This window comes from Saccostrea cucullata, unplaced genomic scaffold, assembly GCF_032062105.1.
Source record: "Saccostrea cucullata isolate Sc308-1 unplaced genomic scaffold, CSIRO_AGI_Scuc_v1 ctg1567, whole genome shotgun sequence".
In the NCBI taxonomy this organism is placed as follows: domain Eukaryota; kingdom Metazoa; phylum Mollusca; class Bivalvia; order Ostreida; family Ostreidae; genus Saccostrea; species Saccostrea cuccullata.
Window position 1 is genome coordinate 184,934 of NW_026926165.1, and position 19,034 is coordinate 203,967.

The following is a 19,034-nucleotide window of genomic DNA, read 5'->3' on the forward strand; positions in this document are numbered from 1 at the left end:
AACAAATTTTCATTGGCTGTTTGGTTCAAAGGTCGACTTCTCATGTGACTTACAAAATGGCGACTCCCAGTAGTGTCATTCTACTTTTGACATTTTTTCAGTTTTTATATGATAAATATGTTTGATAATTGAACAAAAGTATTCCATTGGATATGGAAAGTGTCGAAAATGCTGGTGCTTCCTGTTTATTCAGACTGGGAGAGGAGAAAGCCCATTCGATTCAAACTCTCTTTAAATATTTTTGTTATCATTTGCACAGAGGCGAGTGGGAGTTGTCAAAAGCTTGTATCGATCAATTAAATGCTGAAGGAAAATATGCTGATGTCAACATCAAAGACGTTTTACTCGATGTCATTCAATTTCCTTTTAGTCGCAGGTAGTTTGGGTTTGAAAATGAATAATTCTCTTGATTCCTGTACCCCATAGTCTAACCCAGCCAATCAAAATCATTTATATAAGATCCTTACTTTGTAGAAAACTGTATATATATTAGTTGTATATGAATTAAATATATGTATTGTATATGTCATGATATGATAACATGAGGTGTGAGGGTGGTTTAGTTGCATTGCTCTGCATGGCTATGTCAATTGTCATTATTTACATACTGCAGATCTACATGGACAGGAACGTTCTAATCTGATAATATAAAAACATTGGTCATCATGTAACTATTCTAAATACACTTTTTCTATGATAGTTGAGTAAATTTTAATTGCCATCTCAACTCAAAATTGTCGAAATTTTCCAAAATTTTAAAACCTAGCTTATACAAAATGTGAAGTAATTGTCATGATGTTTATATCTCAATTAAATTTAGGCATGCTAAATATGCATTGATTTCCTTTTCATAAAAGTTAATTGCCTCCAAGCAAATCTCTTAATTTTGACTATTGTATTAATATGTTCAATTGAATTTCGAAATTCTATTCACTAGTTTACATCCTGCATTAGATCGTCCTGGTCACACCTACAATCTCTCTACCTTGAAATAAACATGATGGCTTCAATAAAGTCAGCTAACTTTTTTGCTCTTTCAGTGAAACAGGAACAAACATCAGGTCACCACTACACTTATCATGGCTTTGTTTGATGAAATACAGGACTTTGAAGAATACAGAGGTAATAGAGACACCCAAAGAGACTGACTTCAAACAAACTTGAGCCCCACACAAGGCAATTCAATTCAGATTTATTATAAATTATTGTTGCATATTTGTCATAGGGAAAAGCTTTCATGCAAACTGTCTTGCATTAAACATTAAAAAATTTTGCTAACATACAAACTACACAGGTGCATAACTTCCTTTGCAAAGGTACTAACACTTGTACACTTACAAATGATGCATATGAGGTATGACACAATATTGATTTTCTTGAATGTCCATAGATGGTTAGCATGTTTACAAGGTTGTGTTAAAATTGTTTAGTCCCCTCATTAAAGTGTTCATGGGGCAGCAGATAAGAAAAACAATTGATATATCAAATGCCAATTCAAGTTTAAAATGCAGAAGGCAAGGTACCACACTATAAATGAGATGTTAAAAGAAAGTACTCAGTGTATATACTCATGACTTTTCACAATTTTTTTTAAAGTCAAGTTGCCCAAAGTAGAAATAATGGTTATATAGGAATGTTTGGAACTGTTCAGAGACATATTTTGGGCTGACTGTTTTGCTGACTTTGCTATGTTTCAGTGACTAATATTAATCTTAATATTAATATTATGAATCATAATTTTTTTAAGGAAAAAGATTTTGAACTACTACATAAGGATGTTGAGTTTTCATTAATATTATTTGATGCCTGTGAATGGATACCTGCAACAATACTCAAGGTATGTGCATATGTATATATTTTCTATAAAGTTTGATAAAATATACAACAGATACAATTACTATGTGGAAAAATCTAAATGTTAATGTTATATTTCATAGGAATTGTATCAGTACCACCAGAATGTGCTTCAGCTGGAGAGTCGGGGGACCGCCCAGGCCCGGAGTCCTCGTGTGGTGACCACACAACTTCTACAGACACTGCTGTCCATTCTACTACAGAATCCAGTTCTAGGAAACAGATTAATACAATCTCTTCATGCAAATTCTGACCATGAACAGTACAAGAAAAACAACAAAGTCCTACAGTTACTGTACATCAAGGCTATCGGCAGTATTTTGGATAAAATTTCCCAACCCCTTCACCAAGTTCCAGAGGCAGGGGAGAAAGTTGCAGAGGGTGGAGAGGAAAACACAGTATCATCACAGGATGATAATCAGCAAACTTTATATCAGATACTCTCACTGTTCAATCCCCAAACCTATGAAAATTATTCAGAAATTAGGGAGGTTTTTGGTAGGTTTCTGGAATTGTCCTGTGGAGAAAGACCAATACTAGATAGGAAATTCCTGCTGTCTTGCCTGATTGGGGCAGAAAATAATTATTTGGTGCAGGAATTTCTGAAGCTAGAGCATGAAGTTTATGTCAAGACTTGTAGTTTTCCTTCCAATCTTAGAGATGTTGATGCTACTGAAGAAACCAGGGTGATGTTGAAAATTTCCAAAGAAGAGAATACAGAGGAAGGAATGCATCAACTGTTTCTAATGTGTTATACAAACAAAGAACATTTCCTTAATGTTGTTGTGGTAGGTATGATTGGCCAAAGCCACCATTATTTAAAATAAATTAAACAGTATTCTTTCAAAAGAGTAATGATATGATGTACTTTTTATTGGTCATTTCACAGAAAATCAGTTTTTCCATCTTATATTGATTTTTTTTTGTTTTTTTTTTTTAAATTTCACAGTTACAAATAAGTTTTTCCATTTTATTTTGATATTTATTTTTTGAAATAAAGTTTTCATAAGGATTTTCAAAATTGTTCATTGTAAATTTTTGAATTCATATGCATTTTTCTACTTATATTGATTTTATTTTTTGAAACAGGAAATGCAAAAGAATATTAAATTTTTTCAAGAAAAAATATATATATATCATGTTTGTTTTGTTCATGAATATACAGTTAGCATGTGTCTTTGATTTGTCACTCTTACAAGCATTTATTTTTGTCCCTAGAACACAGCAGTCCTTTTGATAAAACATGGCTTGTTTGAGGAGTTGGGTCAGCTTCTATCGTCGGGAATGTTTGATCACTTGAGACCATTTCTTCTTCTCCACGGCTGGTCCTACTGTCAGACCTGTGCCCAGGCTAAACTTCTACTGGACACCTTAAAAAATGAACAGGTTTGATTTTTCATCTCAAAATTGTCGCTAAAAGTCTGGGATTTATGCAGATTCAAAGATATAATTAAATTATTTTTACAGTATTTCAGCCAAAATTGTGGAAAGAAACATTTTTTAAATATCTGAGAAAGTTAATCTTTATTGTATGCATTTTTTCCACCTGTTAACCATTTTTTAGTGGAAGAATATCAGTAAATGTACTATAGTTCTTTTTAATTATTTCTAGTGGAAGAGTTCCCACCCTGTACTGGAGAGTGCCTGTAATAAGTTGTCATACCAAATTGACCTCATCAAGTGGTGTCTAGACAGAACCAAGTAAGTCAATAATGATTCAGTGGTGTCAGTCTAATAAGGGTCATGTTTTAAAGTAACACTAAGTATACATACATCTATAGATATTTTGAAGATTGGAGAACAATAAGTTTGACGATATATTCATTGATGCTCTTTTTAAGAATTATCCATAAAATTTTGTCCCCCAAATCAGTAAAATGTTGATTTCCAGTAACCCTCCGCCATCCCCAATTCAAAAGATTCCACAACAGTAAATGAGTATCCAAGAATAGTATTTGAAAAAGTAATGACTGAATTACTCCATTGGTTGAGTAGGAAGACATATAATACATCTTTATCTCTTGTCTTCTTTAGGCCACTTTTACCAGCCGCTGAGAAGGGCCAGGTAAGCTCCAATCAGAGAGCAGCGGACATGTTTACAGGACTGGAGAACCACTCTGTGTTGTACGTACTCCATCAGTCTACTCGCCTAGCTTCACTGGAACAACAGGAAGTGCTGAACCTATTAGAAAAGAGTCCACTCCAGAAAAACCCAGGTAAAGAATCCCATAATTCCATTTCTTTTAGAATTATTTGAGAGAAATCCTGAGGTTAAAAAAAATTTTCTGTTTACATGTAGATTTTTAATTCCAACAAAGTCATTAAAATAATACATTCTTGGAAAAATATGCTAAAGGAAAAATGCAGCTCATTTTTGTAAACTCTGAGGGTTTGTTCTTAATATAAAAAGAACAATACTAAATGAAAAGTGTTAGGCAGTGTATGAATTGTGTCAATGAATTGAGGTCTACTTATTCAATTTTTTTCCCTCCAGAGTCAACAAAATCTGTGAGATTTGAGACAGATAAAGAAAAAGATGAGTTTCATATCGAGAGATGGAGAGATATATCTATCTACACTGGTTACTGTGCAATAAAAAATGTTATGGATGCTGTCTATTTTTGTGCTGAGTGTGTTCATGAAAAACTAGTCCATCCAGTGCAAGAGTCCAATTCTGTAAGTCCACTGGAACACATGATTTCAAGCATGTCTTCCAGTGACTCAGGGACTTCTGAATCAGGGTATAACTTTCAAGAAGAGTACTCTAAAAATGTCACTCAGAAACTCAGTAGTGCCAAAGTCTATCTAAGTAAACTGCAACCATTAAACTTCAGGGTAGAAATATTAGAAAACATTTTTTCTTTACTCTTTCTGTCTCATGAGGAAATTCAGGAATCGTCGGCCATTTTTGATTCTGATAGTGAAACTGGAGAGGAGGATGAAAGAGGGAGAAGTGAGACAATAGTGAGTAATCATCCGAGTTTGAGCCAGAGTATATTGTCAGAGGGAAGCACTTCCTCCCCCTCGCAGAGTGTTGATGAAAAAATCACAGGTGAGGATCTAACAGGTGTGGGACAAATTCTTATTGGAAGCTATGATGAACCATTTGTAGAGACAGTTCCAGATGTCAAAACTAAGAAAAGAGAAAGGTCAGCTAGTCAAGACAATAGTCGGAGTGTTTATCTTCAAAGACTGAACAGCTTAAAGGAAAAACTGGCCCATCAGAAAGGCGGGTCTGGAAATGGGAGCACGCTGAGCACCGGGAGTACCAGCAGTTGTCGGAAATTTGGCTTCCTGTGTAATGAGTATCTAGTCAGAGACATTCTAGCTTTACTGAAGGAGTGTCTAGTTGATCTGAGTTCGGCCAAGTTCCAAATATTAGGCAACAAGGAAATGCCTGGAAAAGCTACAAAGACAGTCATAGATGTTAGTCTGGAGGAACCTCTGTCACGCTTGGTCCAGTCCAGTGTGGGAAGAGATACCCTACAAAGGCATGTGTCACAACTCCAGCAGTTTGTCAGCGAGGCTCAGTGGAGGTTCCAGCTGGTTTGTCATGAAATGATCCCCCGAACCCCAGGGGTGGTCCTGGCCAAACCACTGTCGTTTTCTCTAGAGGAGAATGACGATGAGTTGGCATTTTTACTACAACAAAAAAATGGTGCCACCAAACGAACAAGGAGAATTTCATCTTCATTAAAAGGTGTGTCTACTTGTCTTTATTATGAATGTTTTACTTCATGAACCTGCATGAGCTTAGGGTTTTATTCAATTCAGATCAAGTAAATTATATGATCAGATGCCAGGGTCCTTTAGTGATGAGCATAAATAATCGAGTATGTTTAAATATCTTTTTTGATTAGACCCAAGGGATGAAGATAGCAAGTTAGACAGAAAATCCAGAAGGAGGCAACACAGATCAGGTTAATGTTTTTGGAGCAGGTTAACACAGGACAAGGAAATATAAGCCCTATGTTGACCAAACTTGCATGGATGGTACATCTAAGGATGTACACTACCAGACTTGCATCGGATGCTGAATCTGACCTACATTTTCAGGTTGAGAGAACAGGTTAATGTTTTTGGTGCAGGTTTCATTTCCGAGTAACTAGAAGTCCTATGTTGACCAAACTTGCATTGATGATACATCAAGGGAATCATATCCACCATGCAGGTTAATGTTTTTGTCTTCTTCAGAGGAACTATAAGTCTATTGACCAAAATTGATATGTGTATCCAAACAAAACTATATTTTCAGTGAACCATGTTTTTGAAGTCATCAAGGTCTGTATACTATTTATCTTTTAATTTATTGCCCCAGAGTTCGTTTCAGTAATCAAATGTAAATCATAAAGAGGAAAATTTGTTAAGTTCCTCTTAGTATTATTATTATATTAATTATCATTTAATTTCTTTTTTGAAAATCTAATTAATTTCTTTTTGAAATATTTTCATTCAAATAGCTCCTGAGATTAGATGACACTCCTCAAGCAAAAGAAGTCAAGTTTGCAGAGTTGTTCTCTAAGTGCTCAAAGAAACTTCAACAACTTCCCTCAGGGCAAAGTCAGGCCGTGAAGCCGGGGAAACTCTCCATGAAAGGCTTAGCATCAGTGGCAGCAGCAGGAGTGGCAACTGTGTCTGTGAATAGTGTAGCAGAGGAAATTCTGTCTGAAAAGGGCCTTCCCACAATTCCCTGTCCAAAGTCCAGGCATGTCATACCAGTGAAGTATTCGGAACTGTTTGATCAGAACAATGTGCATATGATGATTTTATTTGACATGCTGTGTACTTCCTGCAAATCTTGGGAAACATGTAACAGTCTTATTGACATAATCAAATCCAAGTTCAAAATTAAACCCCAGAAAGGCACAGTTTCAAATGGGGAAGAGAAAAAGAAGTTTGATCACAGAATCCAAGGAATTCCTAGTCTTATTATCAAGTTTGAATCTTTGCTTCAGCTGGGAGGGGACATGGACTTAACCACAACACTTTCACACAAAGAAACTTTATCAATGCTCTACAAACACAGCATTCAAACATTTCTTCAGACAGCAACTCTTCCTCTCCTAAGAGATGACTGTTTAACCTATGCTGTGATGTTGATAGAAATGAAAAAAGTCATAGATAAAACAGAACATGCATTCCAACAGCACGGCAAGATGCCTTTGGAGGGGTACATCCACAAGCCGCAGAGGGGTAGTTCTGAATTCAGTCCCTCAAAAGTCAGTCCAAGGACTAGCCCCCAAACCAGTCCCAGACCCTCCCCAAAATCTGAGGACCCCACACAGACGGATAAACCAGTGCTACACAACGCCATGAAACACCTGATTCATGTGATGCAGAAAGAGGTTCCCAAGGGAGGGATGTGTACCGTCATGACCAGGTGTGTAAAAAACAATTTATTTTGTCATTTGTTGAATATACCCCAATCCTGAGATCTTGAGAATGTAAGTACAAATTATCTTGATATAAAAGTGTAGGTTAAATGTCCCCCAGAAAAGGTAATGATTCCAGTAACTCATCTTCTGTGGAATCATTTTAATTCGTTAGGGAAAATGTTCATGGATAAGCAAAATTTTGTTGGTTCATGGGGACGTAATTTCGTGGGTAATTTGTATATTCATTTAATGAATAAATACATTGACAAAATAATTATTCGTGGGGATGTAAATTTGTTTGTAAGGTTGACCCACAAAATCAACGAACTTTGGTCCCCTACGAAAAATGATAATTTCACAGTGCCTCTATATTATACCATGGATAAATTGATGATTTTATTCATAAATAGATTCATGAAAGAGGGAAATAACATTAGTAAAGTGTGATCTTGAGCTAAGTTTAATTTTACATCATCTGTTTACTGTATCCAACAGATCACCTCCATCCTCCTCAGGGAGCAGGGACTATCTACAACACCTGTATGATCATCTCAAGGGACTGGCCTTCGTAGTGGCTGAAACAGAGGCTAAAGCTAGTGGTAAGCTTCAACATTAAACTAAAGATTTTTCTGCCCTTCCAAAAAAGTCAAATGTTTATATACATTGTATTTTGATTGAAAATAAATTCTTTTGAAATACCCGTGCTTATTTTGCTGATCTCTGAATTGGAAGGTTTTTCTTTATTGCTTGACAAGAATTTGTACTGTTTATTGCAAGTTTATCTGATGAGACTTTGTTTTTAATTTCAGATTCTGTAATAACTCCTAAGAATTACTTCCATATGCTGTACATGTATTTGCTTCCCTAACATATTTGGTAGCAATACTTAGGGAAAAATGTTTTCAAATTCGGTGTAATTTTATAGAAGTATGATACGGATATAACCTTCATAATTCTTAAATAACTTGTAAATAGCAGATGCATGTTTTAAATATTATTTTAACATGAAAATATGCATGTATTTTGAAAGCATCTAAAATGCATTGATAGAATTTTCTCTTTATTCAATAATTGGCAACACAAACTTGGTATTATTTTGATATAAAAATTATGTTATGAAGGTTGGAGAAGGTGGCCAAGAGATTGAGTTTGAGTTTGACACAGATTATTGTTCAGAGCTGCTGTACCAACATTCCTAGTAAACTTTGTCTTAAAGAAGGTGGGTGTTTTACCTAATAAAGCAAAGAAAGACAAATTAACTTGTATTATAGTGCACCCATGAATTGCACCATTTTTTCAAAGTTCTTTTTTATGAAAACCATACCATTCAGTGTATATCCATTTTTCACCCCAGTTTGCACTTTGACATGAACAAAATGGTTATGACCCAAAATAGTTTTAAAATGTTTACTATGTTATAAATAGTTGGAGAATGGTCAAATAAATAATTTTGTATCAAGGGTTATATTAACTTAACTAAATGTCAAGTTCAAAAGGTTTGTCAGACCCAGTAATTTTTTTCTTTTTGAATTTTTCCCTTAGCTAACATTGAAGCATATTTTGGTTCCTTCACCTTTCTCATGGAAAACCTTTTTATTATGTTTCTGAATAAAAGAGGAGAGTTTGTTACTATGTTTTGATTTTATTTTTTCAGGAATAAAGAGAAAAGTGTCTGAAAGACCTTCAGAAAAAAGATTGCCTTCCTTGCCAGATGGACCAGAGGCAGTGATTCGGAGCATCCTAACTCGTCTTCTGCACCTGATGAAAGATGTCACCACAAACACAAATCCAAAGGGTGTTTTTGACATTTCTTGTGCCAAACGTCTAATCAAACTTCCAGAATATAGGGACATTATATCAGGAACTAAGTGCTTTAGAGAACTTGATTTAAATTTATTAAAATCCAGGGAAGAGAAATTATGTTTTTATGGTAATTTACAAAATCTTATGTTCCTTCACATGTGCTTGGATGATATCGACAAATCTACCTCCAATACAGAAGATCTCGACGAGAAGATTTATTGTGAGTTGTGTGGAATGGAGAAAATTGTACAAATGAGTCTTTTCAGCTATAACATCGGACAGTTGGGAAGAGTAAGGTAATGAAATACAAATATTCTTGGGCATACAGTAGTGTTAATTGTTATTAATGACTGGAATATGTTTTCTTGTGCAATTCAGAAATCTTGATTGTGTTATTGTGTGTTTTATAAGAAACATATTTAAGCATTTGTGTATATAATGATAGATAGATATGATATGTTTATATGAGAAAAAAAGAGTAGGATTTTGTAGAATACTTATGTTTAATTATTGCAATATAATATTAAATTGCCTATTATATGATTAATGCTATCAATGGTTTTTTTTTCTTTGAAAATTTTCAGCCTGTTTGATTTAAAGTTTATTTTGAATCGAAGTGGACTTCCACCTCCTTTGGAGTTTGAGGGCATATTAAAAAACAGGACATTGGGTAAATATAATAGATGGCATTGAAAATTTACAAATTGAAAAGTTGTACCCATCTTTTGCATTTTATTTTTCATGATGAAATAATTGTTTTTGTTTATTATAGAGCTGAATAAAAGTGATCCCTGGTTTAGCTTTGCCCTATATCCAGAGCCTCGACTTCTGTTTGTGACCACGACTTGCTCTGAGTCTTCTCCACCATTACAGGTTAATCAGTCTTTTATTGTTACCTTTGCTCATATAAACTTTCATGAATTAACTGAAGAGTACTGTATGTGTACTTAAAATAGTGAGCTTCATATTTTAGCAGCTTTGGCGCAGATGAAGATGCGCTAATTCATGAATACTGCTAAGAATTCATTTATAAATAGAATATGCAGCAGGAACACGTATAGCACTAAATCATGATTATGCCAACAGCTCCATATCCATTGATTGCGCTAAATTTTGAATATGCCAAATTATATACACGTACAGTATTTTTCAACTCTACATAAATGTATATCTGTTAATTTTCTTTCAGGTTCTTAATCCAGAGCTTGTCAAAAGTCAGCTGCAGTCTGCCATGAGAGAGTACTTAACAAACTGTGTACAGATCAACAAGGATGACAATACAGTAAGAATGGTCAAGAATGCATTTGGGAAATAATTGACCAGAGGTTGTCAGAGTTTATTCTTCAAGACATAAGATTGCATGTGTTTATATGATGTAAATTTTCTTTTTCATCAGTGACATTAAGGCAGGCATCCAAAATAATCATTCTTTTATTTGCTCCATTAAAATTTCCCTCAGTACTTGATGCAATGATTTATTTCACCCTGGCTCACCCATAAGATATCACCTTAACACCATAAGTAGAAAACAGATTAGGGAAGACATCATTGAATACATGGTTTGTTGATATTTTTATATTTCCCCCTTAGATCACCCTGCCTGAGCTGTTGATGTGGTATAGACATGATTTCAGTAGTGAACAGGAGACATTTACTGCGGAACATGAGGGAGTCCTACATGTAGTTGAGGGGCACACCACAGGGTCAACACAAACAGTACTGAGAGAGATGTTACAAATGGACAAAGTTCATGGATACTCAGAGAGTATTGGTAAGTTTTCTAATTGAGAAGGGGGCAGTTGGCAAGAATTGAACTCAGGGCTGATTTTTAGCTAATATGATTTCATACAATGACAATTTTACAAAGTTGTTTTTGCATATATTCAAAAAATATATATATTTTTTTTAATCAACATTTATTTATCGGCTAATAAAATCTTAAGCTAAAAATTGCAAAATAGTCCAAGATTTTTATGCTCTTCTGAATTCTCTTTCAGATACAGCTGGAAGGAAGGAACTTCCTTTTAAAGTTTTGACTTATAATTATAAATATAACTTTCTGGTAAAGTTTGATGGTGAAACCCATAATCTTAGGTCCATTCCATCCTCACCTGCATTAACTTTCCATAAGACCCACAGAAGAGTTACCTCCCTTCCCAAAAATCTTGACCTTTCATTTGAACACAGTGGTGGAAGTAAAAAAGTGCCCCATATGAAATACCAGTTGACACCTCTAACCCTGGAGTACATCAAAGATGAGAGCCCTCTGGTGGCCACTTTGGTCAGTCTTGTGTGTATGGATGAGTTAGATGATATAGAGGAACACCTTAATGTCGACCATTTCACGGGAAGTCTCAGGAGTCGTTCCTCCTCCGAGATGAGTCTGGTGGACATAAAAAGCTATAGGTACCAGAGATTGACCAGGGACTATCCCATATTAAATGGACACATTCTGAGCTACGTTATACCTGTCGCAGGGGCTGAGGATCCCGAAATACTGGGCAGTGCCGACCCCATTTTGAAATTCATTTCCAACAATATCTCAGACAGCGTGAAAGTTTGTATGCTGAATTTACACACCAGCAAGGAGTTTCAGTCTGTTTTGATGAAATTGTTGGAAGATCTGACCAAAGAAGGAAAATGGTTGGCTGTGATTTCACTACTAGAGGGCATTCCGATCATTGTTACTAGGCAACGACCTCAGCTCTGTGTTCTCCATGACTTTGCCTTGGCTTGTTGTGTGACTGAACTAGTCAGTGGGAATCAGTCATTAAACCAATCACAAACGGACAAAGTTGTCTGCTGTATGCACAAATTCATAGACAAAGAGAAATTCATTCATTTGTTGCTGTCTGTTTATAAGAGTCTTCCTCTGGAAGAGTGTTGTGAACTTTTTGACCTGGTGTTCTACCTCCAATCACACGAATCTCTGCATTCAGCTGTGAAAGCAAAAATACAGGAATTAAAGATGTTTCTTAGGGTAAGGTGACAAAAAGTTTCAGTAGGAATATTGAGTTTTATTTGTTTCTTTTTGAACATTTTAAATCCACATGCATGCAAAAAAGCAAAATGCCACGTACATGTACCATTCATTTTGCTCTAACTTTAATAGTTTTTCTTCTTTTTTTAATACACAGATAACAGAATGTGCCAAAACTCTGCAGTTCAAGATTTCCAGTGGGACCTCCTTTGATAAGATGGATAAATCAGACATTGACAGTTTGGAGCAGCTGACAGAATGGAGAAATGTCCAGTCCCCCGCCCAGGCCAGCACCGTGTTGTCTGTCCTACTGCGGACTGGAGATTACGAGACAGCCAGACAGTGGTGTGGATTTGTCAAATTCCCAGAACAAAAGTATCTGGTAAATATCTTACTCTTTAAAAATCTCATTTCATATTGCTGATTTTTATATTGAATTGTCAGTTAATGACAAATGTTCAATTTATGAATGACTATAAATTTCATATCGATCTCAGACAGTCACTATTTCTTGATCTGTTGGCTGTCAGTGCATTTATTAACTGTTGTCATTTGTTTATATAGACATTTACCCAACCAAATAAATGTTTATTGTAGGATGTGGTTGAACATCAACTTTTCACTCTTCTTGAAAATTCAAAGTCAGACACAACAAAATCTTTTATGGTGAGTTATATATATATATATATATATATATATATATATATATATATATATATATATATATACATATATATATATATATATATATATATATATATATATATATATATATATATATATATATATATATGAATGGCAGAAATGCTTCAGGACTTGAATTGAAGTTCCAGATAAATTTAATACCTGCTCTTGGATTTTTTTAAATCTCCTGTGGTTAAGAAACGGTTTTTCAGCTACATTTTATGCAATTTCTTAAATATTCCTAGTTTTGGATTTTCTAAATTAGAGAAGAATCAATATGTACTTTATTTTCATAACTTTTTCCATAAGATTTTGGAGGAATTAAAACAGACAAATGAAAAGGACTGTTACAGAATTTGTGAGAACTTGCTTGGGAAATTGACCAATCAGAAAGACCGTTTGTTTGTTGTAACTTACATGATGGAGCACCTGACTGGTGTGTTAACAGAGGAGAGGGTGGATGAACTTCATCAGACAAAAATAGGATGTGATGTAAGCTTATAATATTAAAATTAACAGTTTTCTGATTTTATGAGAGACAGACCTGGGTGATAGTTGAAGAAATTTTATGTGGCCAGAAAAAGCAAGGAAATTTGTTTTTAATTTTTTGATGGAAGAGTTTTAAAAAAAAAAACTACACTATTACATATTAGATAAAAATTATTATTTTGAGGCAAATTCAAGAGTACCCCATTAATTAATCAGTACTTCTTGAGTCTGCTAATTATGGATATTTTAAGTAAAATCATTATAAAATCTTCAATGAGTTTTCTTAATCTGCATGTCATTTTGTTTACAGATGTTGTTGTGTATGCCAGAGAACTTTGTGCATGAATACTGTCACTTGGTTGCTGAACCCAAGTTGATGTTGGAGCAACTGTTGATGAACATGAAGGTGACACTGAAAAATATTGCTGATTGTTCAAAACCATTTCCATTAGAATATCTCAAAATGGGAGAGGAGTATCCAAGTTTTGGAACTTGGGTCCAATCCCTTTGACATACTGTATTGTCAATAAAATATGTTCAAAACAAATAGGAAGTGCCAATGTAAGCTTACTCTACCTGAAATTTTTATGTTTCAAAAATGTTAATGATATTGTTCATGATTAGGTGGAGTTAGCCAGCACGGCATTCCAGAAAGTTCATTTTGAGTTGGAGAAGCTGAGAAATGTGGGCCAGAGGTTCACGCAGCAGGACTTTAATACACTGATTGCAGAGTACGCAACAAAGGCTTTAGAATTCATTGTGATCCAGTACACTGAACCAGGTATCTCTTTAAAATATCACTTTTATATACTGTATTGAAGCATAATAAATCAATTTATTTATTGTATTTTTTTTATTCAGTTATATAGTAAAACATTTGTAAAAGGTCAAAAAAAAAATTGATTTGTTATAAAAATATTTTGCTATAGATCACTTTGCCATAATTATACTCATATAGCAAACTGGATAACATTTTGTGAGTTCAGTGCTCACAACACTTCTACTTTGTATTTTAGAAAAGGACCGATCTCAGTCTCAGCAGTCCATTTCCTCCAATGCCTCCTCAGACAAGCTGGATGGGGCACCAGACAAGTCTCCCACAAAGAGAACCAGTTTAACTGAGTCTGTGAGGGTCAGGAGGAGTATAGACTACACAGGTAGAAGACTTATTGAACATCTCTAATTCCTCCCTCTGTGATCCTCAATGTTGTCACATTCATTCATTGTTCTGTGTTGTTGTGATCAAATGGTTGTCTTTTTAAGGTTCACCAACCCTCTGCTAAGAGAGATAACTCTCATTTAGATAAATGAATACATTATTATTACTTTTTTTTTACATTACATAAATTATTTAGCAAGACTATCTCTGTCAAATTTTACCCTGCGGAGTATACTGAAATGAGTGTATTTTAATGTGTTGGATTTTATCGGAGAAATGAAAAAATTATATGAGTGAACGTAGGAGTGATGAATCTTATTTATAGCTGACAAATATGATAGCCATGTAATGTACCCAGGTTACAAAAGTGAGCACAGTGTAGAAAAACTTTGATACTTACCTAATATATGCATGTATATTCTAGATAGGTAAAATGTACTGTTGAAGTGTCACTGTGCAAGGTGAACTTTGTAATCTTATACATGTATCTGCTAAATTTATTCTTCTCTAATTGTCAGATTTTTTGAATAAGTATTCCAAAACAAAAGGTACACTATATTTTTGGTTTGCATTAGTTGAGAATTTATGCTTCTGCTTAAAATATTTTTCTATCTTCACTTGTTACTTTTGCTACTACAGTGAGACCTTGGTATCTCAAACTCAGGAACTTCAAGATATCAGGTTGTTTGAGAAAACAAAGTAGAAATTCAGATTGCAGCTTATACTGTAGACTTGCTTTGACATGTCTCTGGTATGGTTATCAAAAGATTGGTGTTAGAGATACCAAAGTTAAGCTGTACATGAATTATTATTGTATGAATAAACATTTGGACAAATTATAAAATCACTTTACAACTAAATATGTATATTTATTTTAGATATAAATAAACCTAGAGTATTCCATGGGTTTAATATCTTGATAATACATCTGCAATATTGCAACTTAAAATCAATAGACTAATGTTATGATTTAAAGGTTAAGTCTGTTTCTTCTGTTCTTGGCATGGAATCGTTTTATTTTCTTGAATTTCAGAAAGAGAATATGACTGTATTCCTTGTAGTTCTTGTAGTGAATGTTTCTTTTTTTTTATTTTCAATTATTATCTTTGCAAAGCTTTCAAATATTTTCAAAAGTGTTAAATGAAATTTCAATTATATATTTGTTTGAATTAAGTTGTAAGCAGGATTTTAAAATAGTGTGTTTTCCATTGTGTTTTAGAACCGTAAGTTTTATAGTGTTAAATTTTTATCCAAGCTTATGAATATTTTAATTGTAGCACACATTGCAGTTTAATTTTAAATATTTGATGTGAAAATTCATATTGATTATTAAAATTTCAAAAATTTCAGGTAAAAATAGAAGCTTCCTGAGTAACAGTCCTAACATAGGCTCCCCCGTAATGAGAGCCACAAGGTCCAACAAGTTTGTGATGCCAGCGGAGCCCCCACCTAAAGAGAAATGGCAGCCGGATAGTGCCACACAGACGTGTATGGTCTGCCAAGTAGAGCGGTTCAGTATGGTTAGTGTACAACCAATATGTTTTTGTAATAAGCACTGTAACCATGTTTTTTTTTCAGTTGTGAAAAATTTCATCTTTAAAATGGTGTATGTTATATGATTTAGTTTTTCATGAAAATATTTTAAATATTATATTGTTTCAAAAGAGTATTAGGGAACACTGAAGTCACTTTGTCAAGGTCAAAGTATGGGCAATTGAAGTTTTTGTCCAAGCCAAAAAATAATATTTTTTTGAAAATGCTTGTACATGTATAAATTTGTAAAGATATTTTATAAATCTTTTAATTTCTTTCAAATATCTCTTGATGTAAGGTAATTTTCATTGTAAGCACAATGGTTTATTTAATGATTAAACTTTTATTTCAGTTTAACAGAAGACACCATTGTCGGCGTTGTGGCAGAGTTGTCTGCTCTTCCTGTTCAACAAAGACTTCACAAGTCAGCGGTATGGAGGTTAGGACTTGTGATGATTGTTATTCCCAGCTGTTCAGTCCAAGGTAAAGAACAATCAAAATACCAGGAAATACATACAATGTCCTGTTGGAATAGAAGATAAAGTGCTCAAATTTTAAAAAAGAATTGCATTTGCATGTACATAATTGTACAGAAACAAAGTACAGTTTCAAGAGCATTTCTTGAGTACATGTACCAATAACTGAACTTGTAAGAGATTTTGGCTACTGGTAGTTTTGTAGAAAATTATGCTGTCATAAAATGTTCTAACATATAGTAGACAAAAATACATGTATCAAAACTTGAGAAATTTCATACCCAAAACCCTTTTGAGAAAGTACCAGATATATGTTTTATCTCTAGTAATTTATTATGGCATACTTACCCACCACCCCATCTCTGGATTACAGTGCACACTTTTATTTTAAATCATGAATCAATGTATGAGAGAGATCAATTATCGATATTAAAGATAAATGTTTGCATGTTTTAGTTTTTATTTATATTTTTCTGTTATAAACAAAGAAAACCAGAAGTAGAGATTTACCAGCAGTCCTCAGACAACTTGTCTGGCTCCAGTCTGACATCCCGAACCTTCGGCTCCAACTTTCCCATAATTCCAGAGCATGCCGAGTCACTCAATCTCACTGATGCCATGCATCATTCAGAGCTGATATGGAAACTAAAGCCCGGTGATGCAGATCACAATAAAATGGTTCGGGAGGACTTCTATTATGAACAGGTAAATATAAAAGCACAATAAGGTAGTAAAATATGTCATGGTTGGTCAAATCTTATACATGAAATCCTCACAATTACATGTACATGTACTTACGAATCAATACTGATATAAATATATATAAAGTTTCATTGATTAAATGTAGTACTTAAGTTCTGCAATTTTTTATAATAAAATCAAATACATATACATTGTATGTGTAAAATATTGGATATATAATTTCATAATAGTGAATAAAGGAATTCCTTTAACAATGCATTGTGTAAAAATTTGATCGAAATGTAAATATTGTCATTTTCTTTCCCTAGGCCCCCAGTACCTCCCTGTGTCTTTCTTTACTGGGTCTTCACAGTAAACCCCACAAGTGTGGTAAGCTGATGCTGGACCTGTGTGACAACCTGTCCGAGTTCCTGAGACCCATCGCTCCCGGGGTCCCCAACCCAGAGGTGGATTACAGTCTGGTTCTCAGGTGTGTATAGACTCCTCTTGAGCTGAAACTACTGTAAATCACTTGTTGTGTATGAGATCATTAAAATTTTTGCATAAATAATCAAGGCAGTTTACTTGCGAAAAATTCATTCTCATGTAAATTTTCTTTTAGTGGATTATAGAGAAATAACCAGATCTTGTGAAAATTATGTCTCATTCATAAATACCGATGTCTCTCTTGCAAAAATAAGGTGGTAAACATTTGGTGATCTACAATATGGTGAATGAAAATCATAGTGAAAATCCTTTCACAAATTTACAAGAAATTCAATGATTTTATTTCAACAATTTTTTAACCTTTAACACAATTTCTTTCAGTATGATGAAGACCCTGTTAGTTCATGCCAAAATGCAGTATATCAACATTGGTGACCCCCAGGGCCTGGTGCGGTGTGAGACTTACCAGAGCCACATAGACTTACTAGGGATACTGGTCGGGGACAACTATACTGACCTCCCTACCCTCCAAGAGCTCACCAAGAAAGACTATGTCACGTGAGTATGTCTATATGTCATATGGTACCTGCTAGCTATTCTGTAGACTTCATGTTATAGTGTGATGGATTTGTTAATGCAGGTCTGCAAACACCCAATTTTAACTGCTCATAGAAACAGAAATGGAGAATAGCTTTAGCCTTCAAAATTGATGTAATCTTTATATATTTCTTTCTTATTGAAAGTAAACAAACTATTTTTAAGAGAAAAGAAGCAGTGAGACTTCTCTATTCCATGTTGACTAGGTGAGCATTGTGGCCAATGGGCATACCCTGATTTTCATCTATATTCTGATCTTTACTTAGGAGGATGAGAGACAAATTGATTCAAGTGGAGCGGCTCCATCTAGCAGTGGAGGTATCCACTAAGTGTGGCCTTGACCCCGCGGGGGTGTGGGCAGCCTGGGGGATGAACTGCCTGCTGGACGGGGACTTTCCCAGCGCCAGGGAAAAATTCAGCCGATGCTTGAAGGTCAGCTCAGAAGTTGTAGATATTCACAAATCAGCAAACAAATGTTCGAATGTATACAGTGTTCTTTGTATCTCTGAAGAAAACGTTTTCATTTTCTCAGTCATACAGAAGCTGTGCTTCTTTGTACATCTACAGGGTAATGAGTTTCACAACTTTTTTTCTACAGCCTCTAACAGACCGCAATAAAGTGATCCATCCACCAAAACTCCTGGCAGATGTAATTGATTTCCTAGAATCTACTCCTTCATCTGTTACAAAACATGTGAGTACAACCTCTACTGCGGTAATTAGATGTGAGAATATTATCTTTAGTTTAAATCAGTACGTGTATAAACAGAAATGTGACTCCTAGCATTATGGGTAAATAAAACATATTGACATCTTCATCATGTCACCGACATATACCAGTTGATAAATTTTTTGGTAAATACATATACTTCCATCTCTGATCTTGCCAGTTAAATGACATTGCTTTATTTAATAACTCCACTATGAACTGCCAAACATATAAATAGTACTATCAT

The 19,034-nt window shown here is 34.5% G+C and overlaps 1 protein-coding gene across 1 annotated transcript in view; it reads left to right on the forward strand.

The window, feature by feature from the left end:
* The first annotated feature begins 57 nt into the window (after positions 1 to 57).
* LOC134270971 (zinc finger FYVE domain-containing protein 26-like) overlaps positions 58 to 19,034 on the forward strand; it is a 29,960-nt gene continuing 10,983 nt past the window's right edge. The window contains exons 1-34 of the mRNA XM_062753237.1: positions 58 to 376; positions 1,041 to 1,122; positions 1,748 to 1,837; positions 1,938 to 2,642; positions 3,073 to 3,240; positions 3,467 to 3,555; positions 3,889 to 4,070; positions 4,349 to 5,554; positions 5,715 to 5,774; positions 6,110 to 6,135; positions 6,315 to 7,234; positions 7,725 to 7,828; positions 8,039 to 8,075; positions 8,351 to 8,448; positions 8,884 to 9,328; positions 9,617 to 9,702; positions 9,805 to 9,905; positions 10,222 to 10,314; positions 10,623 to 10,803; positions 11,030 to 12,012; positions 12,170 to 12,394; positions 12,610 to 12,678; positions 13,006 to 13,188; positions 13,496 to 13,591; positions 13,810 to 13,966; positions 14,202 to 14,342; positions 14,863 to 14,892; positions 15,695 to 15,864; positions 16,230 to 16,360; positions 16,842 to 17,058; positions 17,364 to 17,524; positions 17,863 to 18,039; positions 18,345 to 18,510; positions 18,677 to 18,772. Of these exons, the coding sequence (XP_062609221.1) occupies positions 153 to 376; positions 1,041 to 1,122; positions 1,748 to 1,837; positions 1,938 to 2,642; positions 3,073 to 3,240; positions 3,467 to 3,555; positions 3,889 to 4,070; positions 4,349 to 5,554; positions 5,715 to 5,774; positions 6,110 to 6,135; positions 6,315 to 7,234; positions 7,725 to 7,828; positions 8,039 to 8,075; positions 8,351 to 8,448; positions 8,884 to 9,328; positions 9,617 to 9,702; positions 9,805 to 9,905; positions 10,222 to 10,314; positions 10,623 to 10,803; positions 11,030 to 12,012; positions 12,170 to 12,394; positions 12,610 to 12,678; positions 13,006 to 13,188; positions 13,496 to 13,591; positions 13,810 to 13,966; positions 14,202 to 14,342; positions 14,863 to 14,892; positions 15,695 to 15,864; positions 16,230 to 16,360; positions 16,842 to 17,058; positions 17,364 to 17,524; positions 17,863 to 18,039; positions 18,345 to 18,510; positions 18,677 to 18,772 (7,899 nt within the window). The 5' untranslated portion in view covers positions 58 to 152. The remainder of the gene's footprint in view (positions 377 to 1,040; positions 1,123 to 1,747; positions 1,838 to 1,937; positions 2,643 to 3,072; positions 3,241 to 3,466; positions 3,556 to 3,888; positions 4,071 to 4,348; positions 5,555 to 5,714; positions 5,775 to 6,109; positions 6,136 to 6,314; positions 7,235 to 7,724; positions 7,829 to 8,038; positions 8,076 to 8,350; positions 8,449 to 8,883; positions 9,329 to 9,616; positions 9,703 to 9,804; positions 9,906 to 10,221; positions 10,315 to 10,622; positions 10,804 to 11,029; positions 12,013 to 12,169; positions 12,395 to 12,609; positions 12,679 to 13,005; positions 13,189 to 13,495; positions 13,592 to 13,809; positions 13,967 to 14,201; positions 14,343 to 14,862; positions 14,893 to 15,694; positions 15,865 to 16,229; positions 16,361 to 16,841; positions 17,059 to 17,363; positions 17,525 to 17,862; positions 18,040 to 18,344; positions 18,511 to 18,676; positions 18,773 to 19,034) is intronic.